This window comes from Triturus cristatus, chromosome 3_2 (genome assembly GCF_964204655.1).
Source record: "Triturus cristatus chromosome 3_2, aTriCri1.1, whole genome shotgun sequence".
In the NCBI taxonomy this organism is placed as follows: domain Eukaryota; kingdom Metazoa; phylum Chordata; class Amphibia; order Caudata; family Salamandridae; genus Triturus; species Triturus cristatus.
In genome coordinates this window covers 883,366,776-883,383,295 of record NC_140584.1, presented here as the reverse complement: position 1 = coordinate 883,383,295, position 16,520 = coordinate 883,366,776, and the positions used below count along the sequence as shown (strand labels likewise).

Here is a 16,520-nt window from a genome sequence, read left to right as displayed (position 1 = left end):
TGATCTTGGCCGGACTGGGGTAGGCTAGCGCTTTCGAGGCGTCTATGGTGGCACCGAGGTATTGTTTTACGTGGGACGGTTGCAGATGGGACTTTGCGTGGTTTACCGTGAAGCCCAGTTGGTGAAGTAGTTGGATAGTGGCATGCGTGTGTTGTACACACTGGTTGTATGAGCTGGCTTTTATTAGCCAGTCGTCTAGGTATGGGAGGGCATGGATGTGTTGTCTCCTGAGGTGTGCTGCCATGACTGCTAGGCTCTTGGTGAATACCCCTGGTGCTGTTGTGACTCAGAATGGGAGTACCTTGAATTGGTAGTGTTGGTTGTCCACTACGAATCTGAGGAACTTCCTGTGAGCGTGGTGTACAGGAATGTGGAAGTAAGCGTCCTTTAGGTCTAAAGTGGTCAAGAAGTTGTTTTGGGAGAGCAGGAGAAGTACCTGCTGAAGTGTAACCATGTGAAAATGGTCCGAGTAGATGTATGCGTTTAGGGGCCGGAGGTCTAGGATGGGCCGTAGAGTCTCGTCCCTTTTTGGTATAAGAAAATATAGGGAGTAAACCCCCAGATTTCGTTGGTTGGTAGGAACGTGTTCTATCGCCCCTTTTTGTAGGAGGGAGATTACCTCCTGCTTTAGTAATGCTAGATGTTCCTGTGACATTGGGCGTTGTAAGGGTGGAATGTTTGGGGGGTAGACATTAGCTCTAGGCAGTAGCTTGACCGAATTATTTGTGTCACCCATTTGTCTGAGGTGATGGTAGCCCAGACATGAAGGAAATTTTGGAGTCTGCCCCCGACCGGAGTGGGATGGTCTGGGGGGAGTAGAGGGAAGTCATTGGGCAGGTGTGGGGGCAGAGCGGGCGGTGTTTGTTTTGCCTCTGCCTTTATTATTGTTGCCCCTGTAGCCGCCTCTTTGGTAACCCCTTGCGAAGCTGGATTGGGTAGGAGCTTTGTATGACGTGGAAGCGGTATCAGAGGAGTAGCCTCTGGATGTGCTCCGAAAGGAGGAACGGCAAAAGGAACGCCTGGGAGGGTGTGATTGTAAGGCTCCCATAGATTTCGCCGTGTCGGTGTCTTTTTTCATTTTTTCTAGGGCCTCATCCACTTTTGGGCCGAACAGATGTTCCTGGTCAAAGGGATGGTTCAGGATGGAAGCTTGCACTTCTGGTTTAAATCCTGAGATCCTGAGCCAGGCATGGCGGCGGAGGACGACGCTAGTGTTGATGGCCCTGGAGGCGGTGTCTGCTGCATCTAGGGCACAACGGATGGAGGTATTAGTGATGATTTTACCCGCCTGAATTAACTCGTTTGCCCGTTTTTGTATTTGTCAAGGAGGTGTTGCATTATGGCTTCTAACTCGTCATAATGGGCCCTGTCATATCTAGCCAGTAACGCTTTTGTATTGGCGATACGCCATATGTTGGCAGCTTGTGATGCAGTGCGCTTGCAGGATGCGTCCAAGAGTTTTGGTGGTGCATCACCTGACGTCTGGGAGTAGGCCCTCTTCCGTGCTGTGGATACTACCAGGGAATCTAGGGGTGCTGGCCCTCTGATGTAGGAGGGATCTGTAGGGGCGGCTTTGTATTTTTTGTCAATGTGCAGGTTAATAACCCTGGCTCTGACTGAGTCTTTAAAGACCTCTGGCGCATGTTTTACAAATCCTTTAAGCATGACCAGTATGGAGGTGGCCCTATGCGTGGTGTCGAAAGTATCGAGGAGGAAATCCTCCTCCACGGGGTCGGTATGGAGATCTACCCCGTGATAGTGTGCCGCCCTCTGGAGTAAATGGTTGAACCCCAATGAGTCTTCAGGTGGGGATGGTCTCGAGGGATAGAGATCCTCTTGTGGGACGTTAGGGATGTTGGGGTTGTTATAGTCGTCCCATGGGTCTGGGGAGCCTGTGGGAGTGGGGTCTCCTGTAGGTAAATCATGGGGCACGTCCCCCATGTCATCATATGTATTGTCATGATTATCATCATCCGGAGGGGGTGTTGGGGAATGATGAGGACGGGGTGGAGAAGGTGGAAGGGGTGGAAGAGGTGGGGAAGGCATTCTGAAAGGTGATGTAGCAGAGTCCTTCCTCTTTGGATGTGGAGCTGGGGTAGGATTTTCCAGCTGTCTCTTTTTGATGCATCAAATGTCCGGTTTTGGGATCCTTGGTCAATGTCTTTTGCAAGGGATCCGGTGTAAAGAGTTCTTCTGAAGGTGGTTTATCCGTCGGCGCCGAAGGCGTCGGGGCCGTTGGTTTTCTGGCTTTAGTGTCCTGTTTGGAAGTATACGGCTTGGAAATGGCTTTTTGTTTGGTCGGTGCCGAGATGTGTTTCGGCTTCGAGATCTCGGTGCCGGTGGCCTTGTGTACTTTTGTCGATTCCGAAGATGGAGTCGGTACCGAGGAGGTGGAACTGGGTTTCGGCACCGAGTGTTTCGGTATGGGGCTCGGTGCCGAAGAGGAGGCCATTTTCTTTTTCGGTGTCGGTGCGGAGGAGTGTTTGTCAGTACCGACGGTGGGCTAGCTCGATCCCGAGCCGCCGGAAGGCTTAATTGGCTACTTTACCGGTCCCGAAGGTGCGGTGTGAGAAGCAGTGTCTTTGGTCTTACCTAGGCCTGGAGGCGAAGGCGTGACCGAAGCCTTTTTCGGTGCCGGAGAGGGTGTGGGGGGGGGGGGGGGGCAAATTGGTACTCACGACCCTCTGTGCCGGAGTGATGTCCTCCACATCTGAATCGTCTGCTTCGGAGGCGCTGACGAGGCCCTCGTCGGTGTGTGGTGTTCTTCCGGAGCGTCGACGCCCTCTCCGAAGATGTCATCTGGAATCGCCGTCGACGAGTGCGACATGGTCCTTTCTTGCTCTTCGGTCTCAAATCGTTTTCTTGGACCGGAAGGACTTGCACGCCGGGCAGTCTCGAGCCTTGTGTTCAGGGGAGAGGCAGAGATTACATACTTCGTGGAGATCGGTGTGGGGGAATTTGGACCCACATTGAGTCCTTTCCATGAGCCAGGACCGGAGCTTGGGTAGGCCCGAAGGCCGGCGTCGACGACTGGAATCGAAGGTGTTGATCGATGAGAGCCGCGTCGAGTGTGGAGATCGCAATCGAAACAATACCGCGAATTGGGGTGAGGATTGCGCGTCGATTGAACTGGAAACCTGTTCGGAACCGGAGCGCGAAGATCACATCTGGGACCGACGGCGGAAAAAACCAATCTGAGGATGGAGGCGAAGCCCATGCGCAATACGATCCAAAGGAGGAGTCACCGACCTTGTGACTTCCAAATACTTTCCAAGAGGAAAAACAACTGCAAACATCCGGGCCCAACACCAGATGGTGATCTATGCACAGGTGTGTAATCTGCAGCTCATATGCCTCGAACATATGTATATGTAGAGCTGTATATATATGTTTTTCATATATAATTTTTATTATTTCCGGGGTCCCCGCACATGGGCGGGAATATTCAGTGCATATGACTATTGATGAGGATCCCCTGGAAGAGAAGATGTTTTTCTTCTTTTATTGCTAACCTGAAAGGCACAGCTCTCTTAGTTCTGATTTGAATATTCATTTGAAAAGTTATAATGACTTTCTTGGTGCTCACCTGTGAGCTCATCTTCTGGCAATTCCTTCTGCTTCTCCGTTTTCTCCTCCAAAGTCAAAATGCAAAATTCATAACCAGCAAATGCCAGAGTGTGCCTACAAGAAAGAGATGGCAAGCAGAGATTAGCAGTGGTTTTAAGTAGTTCTAGCGAGTGAACCTCTTTTCTGCATGCCAGTGGGGGTAGGGGTTAATTGGTCGGTGTTGTGAGAGAGGTGGTAGCCTCTTCCTATGGGTCTAAATGGGAACCCAAGTCTATATGCAACTCAGACGGGCCAGGTGAAACTGAAAGCAAAGGAAAGTGCTAGAGAGATGCACATATTGTTCCCGCTACCACAGAGGCTATCATGTACCCCTAAGGACAGGGTATAGAAAGCTTTTTAGTAACAAAACAACATTTCTATTTTAAGGAAATCAAGATAAGGAACATGGGATAAAACCTGGCCCATCAGTAACGTAACAGTGTTATATGTACTGCTTGATATGGAAACAAGTTAATCTGAGAACTCGGCATTTGAGACAGAAAAGATATTGTGGATATTTGCCCCCCTGCCCACACCAGCTTCAAAACCAGTTGCATCATTTACAAAGTCATCACAACCAACACCGCCACCTATCTTGCAGGTTCTCAGCACACCTGCAGCCAGGGCACCATCAGACTGCAGACTAAGAAGCATGAAAAAGGAAAAAACAAGACAGCAAGCCTTGTCAACCTAGGCACTCAGGACCTGAAACATCCCCATATCCATCAGGAACACTCACACACTACTCCAATGTATTCAAGAGTTTAAAAGTGCCTCTTTAAAGAACACTAAGGTATTAACCATCCACAACCTACCAACCTCTCCTATTGTTCGCTGTCTTTATGCTTATCTTTGACCCTGTTAGCGCTGTGCTGTTTTTTGGGTAAGTTTAGGCTATAGAAATACCATATACATACTCTACGGGGTTCTTTTCAAACAACGATGCCCACCCGATCCAAACACAACTACCCAGCAACATGGCTTGGTAAGTTAATGCTCACATCTGATATTTGCTATGTAGGAGTGTTGCGATTTCTAAAAGCCTACTTGTCAAGGGGAGGAGATGGTATATTGGACGAGGGATGTGGCCTCCTTTATGGCATCTCTGGGAGGATATGTGGGCTAGCAGCTAGAACGGCTGACTCTGGCCCTGGGAGACCAGGCTCGAATCCCAGCCTTGGCTCAATATCCTGTGATTCTGGGCAAATTTATTATTATTATTTAGCGACTTGTAAAGCGCCTGGTGACCCAAGGGCATCCCCGCGCTATAAAAATTTGCTGTCCAGATGAGAGGGAGGAAAGAAGGGGGATGACGTTATTTAGGGAATAAAAGTGTTTTCAATTTTTTTCTAAAAATCAGATAATTGGATTCCAGTCCAAGAGTACGTGGGAGGGAGTTCCATCCAGTGGAAGCTTTCACTGAGAAGCGTCGACCTCCAGTGCGTGTCTTTTTAAATTTGGGTATGTTGGCTAGGTGCTCACTCTCGGACCTCAGGGATCTGGACGTTTTATATGGAGTAACCAGGTCGCTGAGGATCGAAGGACCACCTCCATTGATCAATTTGTATGCCGTGCACATGGCTTTGAATTCCACTCTTTGGCGCACAGGGAGCCAGTGCAGGGCCTTGATAGCAGGTTTCGCTGACACTCTGGAGGGAAGGTTCATGAGTAGACGGGCAGCTGCATTCTGTGTTCGTTGCAGTTTCGCCAGGGTGGCCTCAGGGGCTCCCAGGTAGATCATGTTACTATAGTCCAAACGTGATAGCATGAGCCCTTGGACCAGTAGTTTCCTGGATGCGGGGGGGGAGTAGGGGGAGAATCCTGCGGGTAGTACGCATAAGCCCAAAACAGGTTCCTGCAGTTTTGGCCGCTTGCGTTTTCATGGAGAGCTCGGGTTCTAACCATACTCCTAGGGTCTTAATTTCATGTTTCGGGGTAGGAATTTCTCCGAACACGTCTGGCCAGACCGCTGGGGGGATGGTCACCCATTGCTTTCCCATGAGCATCACTTCGGTCTTTGACCCATTTAGTTTTAGTGATGACTCACACATCCAACCGTGGATTTCCGTAAGGCAGTTTGCCAGCTTGTCTGGGTGGTCGTCTAGTTGGGATAGGGAGACGACCAGCTGTGTATCATCAGCGTAGCTCACTATTTTTATACCGAATGGAATCACCACGTCTTCAAGGGGGGCCATGTAAGCATTAAAAAGCGTTGGGCTCAGGGAAGATCCCTGAGGAACCCCGCTCATGAGGGGAAGAGTGGACGAGCGATGGTTGCCGTCCCAAACCTGGAACGTGCGCCCAGCAAGGAAGGACTCTATCCATCTGAGTGCCGTCCCGGTGAGCCCTGCTGCCGTCAACCGATTGAGGAGGACACGATGGTTGACTGTGTCGAAGGCTGCACTAAGATCCAGGAGGATCACTGCCACTGACCCTCCTGAATCTAGAATGCGCCTTGCCTCCTCGATGACGGCAAGAAGGGCACAAAATCACAAAATCACAAAAGTGTACATCTGGTTCTTATGTAAAGTGCTCCAATGCTTTGGGCCATGTTTATGTTATATAACACTGAAAAACAACCGATCTATTTGTCCTGTAAAAAACAATCCACTTGCCTCATTTACTGTCATCTGGTGAATTAATATATTATGATGACAGTCTTTGAGTATGCCAGGGGTTTAATTGTACGTAGAACTGTAGAGTTTTCAAGAAAAACTGGTTTGTTATTATGAAAAGTGGGTGTTGTCAGGAACTAGTCACTTTAACTAAAATTGCAGCAGAAATGCAGGTCTGGCTTTTCGCCTTGACGGTTTTCAACGAGATAGAAAGGCACTGCATTATAGGGTTTGAAGTGGGATGTACGATATTGCATGTACCTGTATACAATCAGGAAGCAATTAGCATGTATTAGTAGTAACCACAAAATGTTACATTCTGCAAATGTTTTACACATTTTACTTGGAAATCATAGTGTCAGTAATGCAGGGTGAGCTTGGAGCTCACGTTTATTTCCTTAAACCAATCGCCCAAATGGAATATGCTACTTACCAGAATGCATCTGTTCTTGGCATGTAGAGCTGCAGATCTACACACTTTTGCATAGATCGCCATCTGGTGTTGGGCCCGGATGTTTGCAGTTGTTTTTCCTCTTGGAAAGTCTTTGGAAGTCACAAGGTCGGTGACTCCTCCTTTGGATCGTATTGCGCATGGGCTTCGGCTCCATCCTCAGATTGTTTTTCGCCAGCAGGGAAAGATGGTGCGTAGTAACAACAGTGAAGAAACCCATGTGTGTTGTATCTAAATAAGATAGACTGGAACAGATACAGGTAGCCGGGTGGGCGTGTGTAGATCTGCAGCTCTATATGCCAAGAACAGATGCATACTGGTAAGTAGCATATTCCGTTCGAGGCATATGAGCTGCAGATTACACACTTTTGCATAGACTATTTAGCAGTTCCCAACCTTAGCGGCGACCACCGGTATCTGTTGCAGTGGTTTGAAATAGTGTTTTTAGTACAGCCTGGCCCACACTAGCTTGTTGCTTGGTTTGTACATCTACTCAATAGTGTTTAGTGAAAGTATGCGGTGTTGACCATGTAGCTGCTTTGCAGATATCATCTAGTGGGATGTTCCCTAGAAAAGCCATGGAAGCCCCTATCTTCCGTGGAGAGTGGGCTTTAGGGGGAACGGAAAGCGTTAGTTTTGCTTTGTGGTAGCAAATCTGGATGCATTTTACAATCCACCTAGCTATCCCTGATTTTGAGATGGGGTTGCCCTTGTGCGGTGGAGAGAAAGAGACAAACAGTTGTTTGGTCTTTCTGAAAGGTTGTGTTCTTTGGATATAGTAAAGTAAGGCTCGTTTGACATCTAGCGTGCGCAGAGCTCTTTCTGCAACGGTCGGAGGTTGCGAGAAAAATACTGGTAATTCTACAGATTGGTTTAGGTGAAAAGGGGAAATGACTTTAGGTAGGAATTTTGGGTTGGTACGGAGAACAACCTTGTTCTGGTGCATTTGAAGAAAAGGTTCTTGTATGGTAAGTGCTTGTATCTCACTGACCCTTCTAAGGGAAGTGATGGCTACAAAGAAAGCTGTTTTCCATGTGAGGAATTGCAGTTCGCATTTATGCAAAGGTACGAAGGGAGGCCCCATCAGCCTTGTGAGCACGATATTTAAGTTCCACATAGGTGAGGGTGGTACTCTGGGGGGAATTATTCTTTTGAGGCCTTCCATGAAGGCTTTAATGGCAGGTACTCTGAAAAGTGATAGGTGCTGCCTGTTTTTTAAGTAAGCTGCAATTGCTGCGAGGTGTAGCCGAATGGAGGTATAGGCTAGATTACACCTTTGTAGGTGGAGTAAGTAGCATATGATGTGTTGTATAGACACGTCTATAGGATTGATTGTGTTGTTATGGCAATAAACAACAAATCTTTTCCACTTGGCAGCGTAGCAAGCTCTAGTGGCAGGGTGTCTAGCTTCTCTGATGACGTTGATACAGTCAGGGGGAAGGTTTAGGTACCCGAATTCTAGGATTTCAGGAGCCAGATCGCAAGGTTGAGCTGAGCTGGGTCTGGGTGCCTGATCTCTCCATGGTTCTGGGTTAGGAGGCATGGTGAGAGGTGTAGCTTTTGGTGTGGTACTACCGAGAGTTCCAGCAGCGTGGTGTACCACGGTTGTCTGGCCCATGTTGGAGCTACTAGGATCAGTGTGAGGGAGTGCTGTTGTAGCTTTCGCACCACTAATGGAATGAGTGGGAGAGGCGGAAAAGCGTACGCAAATTTGCCTGACCAGTTCATCCATATCGCATTTCCTTTGGACAATGGGTGTGGGTATCTGGCGGCGAAGCTTGGGCATTTTGTGTTTTCGTGGGTGGCGAAGAGGTCTATCTGTGGATGCCCCCACATTTGAAAGAACGGATGAAGAGCCTGTGGGTGAAGTTCCCACTCGTGGATCTGTTGTGTCTGTCTGCTGAGCAGATCTGCCACGGTGTTTTGGACTCCTGGGACATGTTGAGCTAGGAGAAAGATTTTGTGGGGAATTGCCCATCTTCATATGCTCTGTGCTAATTGAGAGAGCTGTGGAGAGTGTGTGCCGCCTTGTTTTTGAATATAATACATGGCCGTCATGTTGTCTGTGCGAATGAGGACTGCCTTGCCTGAAATCCGTGGTTGAAAGGATTTCAGGGCTAGAAAGATGGCTAGTAACTCCAGATGGTTGATATGGAGTAACTTTTGTTGCGGCGTCCATGTGCCCTGCACTGTGAGGTGTAATAGATGAGCTCCCCAGCCGGAGAGTGATGCGTCCGTTGATAGTATTATTTGGGGAACCGGGTCCAGGAACGGTCGACCTTTGGAAAGGTTTGTGGTGTTCCACCACTGCAGAGAGCGATGGGTGCGACCGTCTACCAACACCTGATCTGTCAGTTGCCCCTGGGCCTGGTTCCATTGGCGCGCTAAGCACTCTTGGAGTGGACGCATCTGGAGTCTTGCGTGAGGCACTATGAAAATGCAAGAGGCCATCATCCCTGTCAGTTGCATAAACACTCGTGCTGGAAGGGAGTGTTGAGGTAAACATTTTTGTCGCAAAGCCTGAATGCTTGCAATCCTGGCCGGATTGGGGTAGGCTATTGCTTTTGAGGTGTCTATGGTGGCACCGAGGTATTGTTTTATGTGGGATGGTGTTAGCTGGGACTTTGGGTGGTTCACCGTGAAGCCTAGTTGGTGAAGTAGTTGGATTGTGGTGGCGGTGTGGTGTACACATTGGCTGTATGAAGTGGCTTTTATCAGCCAATCGTCCAAGTATGGGAAGACGTGAATGTGCTGTCTTCTGAGGTGTGCCGCCACCACTGCTAGGCACTTGGTGAATACCCGTGGTGCTGTTGTGACTCCGAACGGGAGCACTTTGAATTGGTAGTGTTGTCCGTCCACTACAAATCTGAGGTACTTTCTGTGAGCATGATGTACTGGAATGTGGAAGTATGCGTGTTTCAAATCCAGTGTGGTGAGAAAGTCGTTCTGGGAGAGGAGCGGAAGTACCTGCTGAAGCGTTACCATGTGAAAATGGTCTGAGTGTATGTATGTGTTTAGGGGCCGGATATCTAGAATGGGTCGTACAGTCTCGTCCCTTTTTGGTATTAGAAAATATAGGGAGTAAACCCCCAAATTTTGTTGATTGACAGGAACGTGTTCTATTGCCTGTTTTCGTAGGAGGGAGATTACCTCCTGCTTTAGCAATGTGGAATGTTCTTGTGACATTGGGCGTTGCCTGGGTGGAATGTTTGGGGGGGTAGATGTTAATTCCAGGCAGTATCCTGACCGAATTATTTGGGTCACCCATTTGTCTGAGGTGATGGTCTCCCAGACATGAAGGAAATTTGTGAGTCTGCCCCCGACTGGAGTGGAATGGTCTGGGGGGAGCGGGGGGGAAGTCATTGGGTAGTAGGTGTGGCAGAACGGGCGTTGTTTGTTTTGCCTTTGCCCTTGTTGTTGTTACCCCTGTAGCCGCCTCTTTGGTAACCTTTTGTAAAGGTGGTCTGAGTAGGGGACTTGTACGATGTGGACGCTGTGTCTGAGGAGTAGCCTCTGGATGCCCTCCTGAAAGGATGAGCGGCGAAAGGAGCGTCTGGGCGGGTGGGACTGTAAGGCCCCCATGGATTTTGCTGTATCCGTGTCCTTTTTCATCTTTTCTAAGGCCTCATCCACCTTTGGCCCGAATAGATGTTCCTGGTCAAAGGGATGGTTAAGGATAGAGGCTTGTACTTCTAGTTTAAACCCAGATACCCTTAACCAAGCATGACGACGGAGAAGGACGCTGGTGTTAATGGCCCTGGAGGCTGTGTCTGCTGCGTCTAGGGCACAACGTATAGAGGTGTTTGTGATTGTTTTACCCTCTTGAATCAACTCGTTGGCTTTACTTTTATATTTTACAGGGAGATGTTGCATTATGCTCTCTAATGTCATAATGAGCCCTGTCATATCTGGCCAGCAGTGCCTGAGCGCCATATGTTGGCGGCCTGGGATGCTGTGCGTTTGCCTGAAGCATCTAGCAATTTTGATTCCTTGTCAGGTGGTGGTGCATCGCCTGACGCTTGTGAGTTTGCCCTTTTACGTGCCGTAGAGACCACTAAGGAATCTAGCGGCGCGGGTCCTCTAATGTAAGAGGGATATGAGGGAGCAGATTTGTACTTCTTTTCGATACGTGGGTTAAGGACACTGGCTCTCACTGGGTCTTTAAAAACTTCTGCCGCATGCTTTACCACCCCTTTGAGCATAGGCAGTATGGAGGTGGACCTCTGTGTAGTATCGAATGTGTCTAGGAGGAAATCTTCCTCCACAGGGTCATTATGCATGTCCACCCCATGATAATGTGCTGCTCTTTGCAGAAGATAGTTAAACCCTAGTGAATCTTCAGGTGGCGATGGTCTAGAGGGGTAAATATCGTCTTGTGGGACGTTGGGGATATCTGGTATATGGTAATTGTCCCATGGATCTGGAGATCCTGTAGGGGTGGGGTCGTGTGGCACATCCTCTGTATCATAATATGGGTCCCCATGATCATCATCGTCTGGAGACGGAGTAGGAGAACGATGAGGTGAGGGTGGAGGTGGGGAAGGAGGAGGAGGTGGAGGAGGTGGAGGAGGAGGGGAAGGTATTCTGAATGGAGAGGTAGCAGAGTCCTTCCTCTTTGGAGGTGGAGGCGGAGCAGGCTTCTCCAAATGTCTCTTCTTAGTAGAGAGCGTCAAATGTCCAGTTTTTGGATCCTTGGTAAGAGTTTTTTGCAAGGGATCCGGTGTAAATAACTCTGGTGAGGTAATTTGGTCCATCGGCGCCGAAGGCGTCGGGGCCGATGATTTTTTAGGTTTTTCCGTGCCGGTTTGATGTTTAGAACCCGGCTTGGGACCCTCCGGTCTCTTGGTCGGCACCGAGATGTGCTTCGGCTTGGAAGTGTCGGTGCCGGTGGCCTTGTGTGGTTTGGTCGGCACCGAAGATGGCGTCGGTGCCGAAGAGCTGGGTTTCGACCCCGAGTGCTTCGGTGCGAAGCTCAGTGTCGAGGTGGAGGCCGTCTTCTTTTTCGGTGCCGAAGTGTGTTTCTCGGCACCGCTGGCAGGCTGGCTCGAGCCCGAGCCGCCGGAAGGCTTACTTGGCTTCTTCACCGGGCCCGAAGGTGGGGTGTGTGAAGCAGTGTCTCTGGTCTTGCCTAGGCCCGAAGGCGTGACCGAAGCCTTTTTGGGTGTCGGCGCGGGTGTGGGAGGGGGTAGATTGGTACTCACGACCCTCTGCGCCAGGGTGATGTCCTCCACATGTGACTTGTCGGCCTCGGAAGCGCTGACGAGGTCCTCTTCGTACGATGATGTTCCGGATCGTTGATGTCGTCTCTGAAGATGTCGACTGGAATGGACGTCCAGGAGTGTGCCATGTTCCTTCTGGCTCTTCGGTCCTGAATAGTCTTTTTGGGTCGGAAAGACTTACAGGCCGGACAGTCTCGAGCCTCGTGTTCCAGGGAGAGGAAAAGGTTCCATACCTCATGAAGATCGGTGTGGGGAAATTTGGACCCACATTGAGGGCACTTTTTAAATGGAGTTCTTTCCATGAGCTGGGACCGGAGCCTGGGTAGGCCCAAAGGCCGCCGTCGACGACTGGAACCGAAGGATTGTGTCGATGAGAAGGCGCGTTGATTGAAGAGATCGTGATCAAAACAATACAGCGATTGGGGTAAGGATTGCGCGTCGATCGTCGAACTGGAAGCTGTTCGGAACCGGAGTGCGAAGATCACATCCGAACCCGATGGCGGAAAAAAACAATCTGAGGATGGAGCCGAAGCCCATGCGCAATACGATCCAAAGGAGGAGTCACCGACCTCGTGACTTCCAAAGACTTTCCAAGAAGAAAAACAAACTGCAAACATCCGGGCCCAACACCAGATGGCGATCTATGCAAAAGTGTGTAATCTGCAGCTCATATGCCTCGAACATAATTGTTTTTACATAAATGAGCCATATATATTATTATTATTATTTATTATTAAAGCAATTTGTAAACCGCGTGGCTACTCAACAGAGTGTCCCTGCGCTGGCAAAGGGAGAACAGGGTGCTGGAACAGGGCTAGTCGTTAAAAATATGGGTTTTGAGTTTCTTCTTAAACAGTTCAAGACTTTCTATCAGCCTCAGGAACGGCGAAAGACTGTTCCACGAGCGGGGACCCAAATAAGCGAAGGATCTCCACCCATCCGGAGACGGTTACATGGAGGGACCTTTGCCATATGAGTTGAAGAAGAGCGAAGAGTGCGGGCCGGGACATAAGGACTAATTCTCTCCTTAACATAGGCAGGACCCGTTCCGTTCAAGGATTTATGCATCAGGACCATGGCTTTAAATGTCACCCTCTGTTTTATGGGAAGCCATTGGAGGGCCTTTAAGTGCAGAGTCATGTGGGATCTTGAGGGGAGGGAAAGCAGAAGTCTATCTGCAGCATTCTGCACTACCTGGAGTGTGTTAAAAAGGTAGTCCAGAAGGCTCAGGTACAGTGCATTACTGTAGTCCACTCTAGATGTAATTAGAGCCTGTACCACCTTTCTGCCTGCTGCCTCGTAGAGGAGTGGAAGGAATTGTCCCCATCAAGGCTTGGATCTGCGGGAGGAAGGATAAAGAGCTGTCAATTTTAATTCCTACGTTTTTAACACAATTTTTAGGAGATCCTGGATGTGGACAATTGCTAGGCCAACAGTCTACCACAGAGTTGTGAAGGACAGCTCCAAAGGTTACAATTTCCGTTTTCTCGGGGTTGCATCTAAGGTGGGGCAATTCCAGCCACTGGAAGACACCGGAGAGACAATTGGCTATCGCGTTCTCATCTAAATCCTTGTCTTTATCACATAAGAACAACAACTGAGTCTGCGTATGAGATGACTTTAGCGCCAAAAGACTCTGCCAACGTTGCAAGAGGGGTCATGTACACGTTGAACAACGTGGGGCCAAGAGCCGATCCCTGTGGCTCTCCCACCCCCAGAGGCCTGGCCTGAGCTGTAAACGGAGGCAGCCAGAATTCTATGGACCGTTCGTCCAGAAGAGATGCCAGACAATTGTAGGCCTGATGTCTATTCCTATTTCATGTAGTCGTTCTAGCAGCTTGTGGTGAGGTACCGTGTCAAGTGCTGCTGTAAGGTCGAGCAATTTCTGCATTGCTTTTCCTCCCTTGTCAAGAACGTTACGGATGTGCCCCGTCATCTCCAAAAGTGCTGTCTCAGTACTAAATTGAGGGCGGAAGCCATATTACATGGCATGAAGGATATTGTTGGCCTCCAGGTATATGGACAGTTGGCGAGTTACTTCCTTCTCCAGAATTTTGGAGAAGGCCTGAAGCAGCGAAATAGGCCCTATAGCTTGTAACTACCTTAGGGTATGCCGTAGTTTTTTTTTTAGCAGTGGCAGGACTTTCGCTTTTTTCCACATGCAAGAAACCATCCCCGACGCCAAAGAGGAGTTAAAAAATTGTTTATTACAGGGTTAATCGTTGGTGCCAAAACAACAAGGAGAGGGAGAGGATCACTCTTGTTCCCCCTGTAAATACTTGTATAAACAACGAAAGAGTGACTAATATTAGACTAGTAGAGCTAGTTAATAAAACAGCGTGGGAAAACAAAAATATTTTTTAAAAGAACCCTCACTCACCAACCTGGTTGGTGACAGGCTTCATCATCGGGTTCCCACCAAGGAGGCCGAGTGCCTCCCTGGTGTGCTACGACGCCTGAGTTACAGCGGAGCAGGTTTCTTTTGGAAGTGATTGTGAAAAGTGAGATAGGAGTATTAAAAGGTGGCTGGTTTTAACCAACAATGATTTATTCCAGGTAAACCAACGACCATTAAAAACCAAGTGGGACGGACATAAACAGGCTGATTAGGATAACCAGTGTTGTCCGATTTAAAATAAGTGAAAGAAAGTGGTCAACATGTTTCAGCTTGTGTTGCAAATTAGCTAAGCATTCTTCAGGACCAGGTGAGATTCCACGGCGGTATGCGCACGCTAAAGCGCACCCTAACCTGTGGGACCGTTGCTAATGGTAAAACTTACAGTTCTACCGATTTGGCCTCCTGGAATTTCCCGGGCCACTAAATTTTGTAACCAGTATGCAATTTATGTCATGGGTCCGAGAGGGGGGTAGTGGGCTATAGTATTTCCATGCTCGCACACTCCCGCGAGGGACCTGAAGTCTCCTCCCCACCTGTCCGAACCTGGAGGGAAGAGTGAATACCCTGCCGCCCTCGAAATTGGTAAGTGCAGGAGAGAATAGAATGCCAGCAGATTTACAATCCCAGGCAGATAAAATGTCAAACACTGAGTTTAAAACATATTCAAATTCATTACAATACATTAAAAACGAGACAAGCAGCAAATAATAAAGTGCAGCATGCAGCGAGCGGGAGCAGAGCAACTAGCACTTCTGATCTCCCAGAGCCAGAGTATATGAATTGGAACACCATCTGAATATTTGAATATTAAGTATCCTGCTTTTGCAATAGAGGCCTCAAATCTGACTTCATCATAGAATGTCCCTGGAAACTGATAGCAATGCTGCAGGGTTGCATTGGAGAGATACTGTCTGTTGTTGGGTTCACAAAATAAACAAGATGACTAATTCTCGTAGGCCAGAAACAATATCTCCTTGGTTGGGCAATATGAATCCATGCTGAATAGGAATTCCATACCTCTAGCTGTGACCTGTAGCTCACATATTCGATGTCAATAAAGATCATCATTATATTTTTGTATTGCCATTATTATTACTAATAATATTATTAGGGTTACGCACCGGTTCTGAACAGCGTAGATGCTGGCCAGCTTTAGCGATATTTCGATAAATGCGTTGTCATCCTGATGGAAAAATGAGACATTCTAGTTAGGACACAGACATTAAGCATCAGTCATTCATTATAGAAAAGGTTCTGCAGCAGTAGATCTTTTCATACTTGCAAATCAGAAGGCAGAATCTGCGAAATTGTAGAGACACGACAAATGTACTTGTATCAATATTCTTTATTGTATCAGCACTGAGCCATACAATAACACACATGAAACTTTACACATTAAAATTAGATTAATCAATAATCCATTCTGTATAAACTTCAGTTAAAAGCTAAGTTCTGAACAGAAATATACCCTATATACCCTTCCAGTTAAAAACATTTAAAAATAATAGCAACCTACCTCTAAAGACACTATATGGCATTGTCACACTCTACTATTAAACTTTTCTCATCCAACATGGCATTGCATGTTCCCTACAGCAGCGTGTACCCTTATACCCTAATTACAGTACATACTAGTTATAAATTGAAATAAAATTCTGCAAGCTGCATATGCCGAATCTCGTTCAGATCAGATCCTAATAATGTTAATAATAGTCTAAAATTGTTAACAGCCTACAAATCCTATGTAGAACAAAACATCAGAGTGCAGATACTAATACTGTAAGGTGCATATTTCAGATAAACTGCAGGTTAAATGACAATAGACTTTTAACGAACTTACAATCCTTAGTTGCAATACCTAAATCCTATGTACATTAAAATATTGAGGTACAGATAATAATACAGTATATAAATCGCTACTCAACAGGTATAACTTCTAAAAGTCAAATGTCTCAAATTCATCTCATGGCTCCACATAATGCTATGCATTACTGTGAGGCTAGTTAAAAACCTCTCTTACGTGTGGCCAGGCTGTCCAGAGATATGAAGCTGCAGATTTAAAAAATATGTCATCATCCATCCTAAGACGAAAAACTAGGGCAGTGTTAACGGAGCCAACATAGTAGTACCTAAACAGGGGCAGCAACCATCTTTTACGAGGAATAATACATTTTGTGCAAAAAAGCAAAAGGTGCAAAATGTTATCTTTTGCCCCATGCATACAATCAAAA

General features: G+C 47.7%; 1 protein-coding gene across 4 annotated transcripts in view; it reads right to left on the bottom strand.

The window, feature by feature from the left end:
- Window positions 1-16,520, bottom strand: part of TTC19 (tetratricopeptide repeat domain 19) — a 231,292-nt gene that overhangs the window by 18,735 nt on the left and 196,037 nt on the right. For all 4 annotated transcript variants that reach the window (XM_085649262.1, XM_085649263.1, XM_085649264.1 and 1 more), the window contains 2 exons: window positions 15,411-15,472; window positions 3,587-3,681 (listed from right to left, as the gene is read on the bottom strand). In XM_085649262.1, the coding sequence (XP_085505388.1) occupies window positions 3,587-3,681; window positions 15,411-15,472 (157 nt within the window). The remainder of the gene's footprint in view (window positions 1-3,586; window positions 3,682-15,410; window positions 15,473-16,520) is intronic.